This window comes from Pecten maximus, unplaced genomic scaffold (genome assembly GCF_902652985.1).
Source record: "Pecten maximus unplaced genomic scaffold, xPecMax1.1, whole genome shotgun sequence".
NCBI classification, from domain to species: Eukaryota; Metazoa; Mollusca; class Bivalvia; order Pectinida; family Pectinidae; genus Pecten; species Pecten maximus.
The window spans coordinates 1-2,004 of record NW_022979717.1 but is presented as its reverse complement, the minus strand read 5'-3'; the positions used below and the strand labels follow the sequence as shown (position 1 = coordinate 2,004).

General features: G+C 41.5%; 1 protein-coding gene across 1 annotated transcript; it reads right to left on the bottom strand.

Moving 5' to 3' along the window:
• Window positions 1-1,554: 1,554 nt before the first annotated feature.
• Window positions 1,555-1,992, bottom strand: LOC117319137 (putative deoxyribonuclease TATDN2). The gene has a single exon (XM_033873986.1). It carries the CDS (start codon window positions 1,990-1,992, stop codon window positions 1,555-1,557), a length of 438 nt encoding a protein of 145 aa, XP_033729877.1.
• Window positions 1,993-2,004: the final 12 nt, after the last annotated feature.

The following is a 2,004-nucleotide window of genomic DNA, read 5'->3' as shown; positions in this document are numbered from 1 at the left end:
ACACTATATCTGTACACCACGTGACCTACAACTGTATTCGCGAACGACACCAAACAAGCACTCTTCGCAGTTCATTAAATTTGTCTCAAGAACAACTCAATTCATGACCCCATGAAATCGACCAAATCAAGATTCAAAGCAGTTCATTAAATTTGTCTCAAGAACAACTCAATTCATGACCCCATCAAATCGACCAAATCAAGATTCAATCCTGAAGTGTTCTACCCCAATAGTTCTGTCGTCAGTCCAAATCTATGTTTCGGATGTTAAAAATAAAGTTCTAAATATGACTCGATCAATGACACTGATCAACTGTTTTTTCAAGAACGATTGACAATTGAACAAAAAGCATTTTTAAAATGGTTAACAGTTTCAAGGTTTTATTGATATTACAGTATCGACATACGACATACCAGCGTTGTAACAATAGGCCACGTATACATAGTAGCAATGACACAAGGATTACAGGTATACAATCTTATTATATTCTATACAATAGAAATTTGTGATAATATCAAAGGACTTGGTCCTGTGAAGCAATACGAATTACTAGTCTCTTACTTGTAACCAATCAAATCACACCTACATTTTACTTAAGCCTAAGTTAAAGCCTAACGTTTTGCAGTTCGTAGTGTTCGTAGTGCAGCTTCGGCAGGAAACAAATATCAGCGATCAGGTAAGTTATATTCTACATCTATTATTATAATATATTATATAATAGAATTAGTATTGGAATGTATTTGTTGATTAAATCAATTGTGATAAACACTTAAACACTTGTTAAAAATACTATGTACTTAGAGCTATACATCATCAAAGCATTTCTTTTAGATTGACATTTCGACTTCCGTAGGACCTATTGAGCTTGGTCAAGGTATTTGATATGGTATTTGCTGTGTGACATTTTACTACCGTTGTTGCTGTAGAGTTTGGCGCGATTAAACGTGAACTAAGTTCTGCGACTTATTTTGTTATTTCATAACATTTAACACACCATCTTGGCACAACAACTGGCGTCAGAAGTGGGACCTTCATCGAACTAACGAAGAGAGGTCATTTTATCTCACGAAGAGGTCGATTTGATCTTCGGAAGATATTATAGTGAACTCACGTGTTGTCAAGCACAATATATGGTCACTGAATATAAATATATACTCACCAAATGGTCTAAGTAGACTGGTGAGCAGATATGGTTCACAATATATCTCAGTAAAGACGAGCACGTCTGGGTTGGTTGGATGCAAACACAAAACTCATCGCCTTCCTGTCAGAACCACGGAGACACCCGGAGTTGCCCGAATGACTACGGAATCCCGACAAAGAAGACAACTCTGGCGGACTAGTCCCAGTTTCACTACACTCCTCCCCGTTTTCATGCTCCTCCATACCGACAGCAAAACACACACCTTCGCAGAAAAGTCCCTTGCTCCAAGGACAGTCCCGGAAAATGGGGCCACACATATTTTGATAAATTATGAACAGTTCACAACATAAAAACAAGAACAAGTGAAACTTTCAGCTCGCAAGGACTAGCGTCATGAAAGTTCACGGTCCCTATAACTTGTACAGCTCTCGGGCATTGGCGGTCGCACACTCCAGGATTTCGGGTGTCCGAGCGTCCAGATGTGCTGCTACTACAGCCGCTGTCTCCCAAATATACGCTGGTGTACCAACCCGTGCCTTCCCACGGAGAAAGTAGGGAGAATCGGTCTCTAGCAGCAACCTGTTCCACGGGATGGCCTTGAGTCCTTCCAGTTGCGGGTTGTCGAAAACGGGGACAGCAGCAGTTACACCGAAATACGTGTTCGGAAACTTCCGCAGCCACGCCCTGACAATATCGCTCTTTCCCATGAAACAGTGAACACGAATCCTCTGCTCACTTGCGCATACATCCTCCACCATACCCAGAGCGGATCTGTACACATCCGTGACATGGCTGTCTCCCTTGAGTCCTCTTAAGTGTAGCACTAGGGGTTGATCAGGCCGAGCCATCCTCAGGAGTTT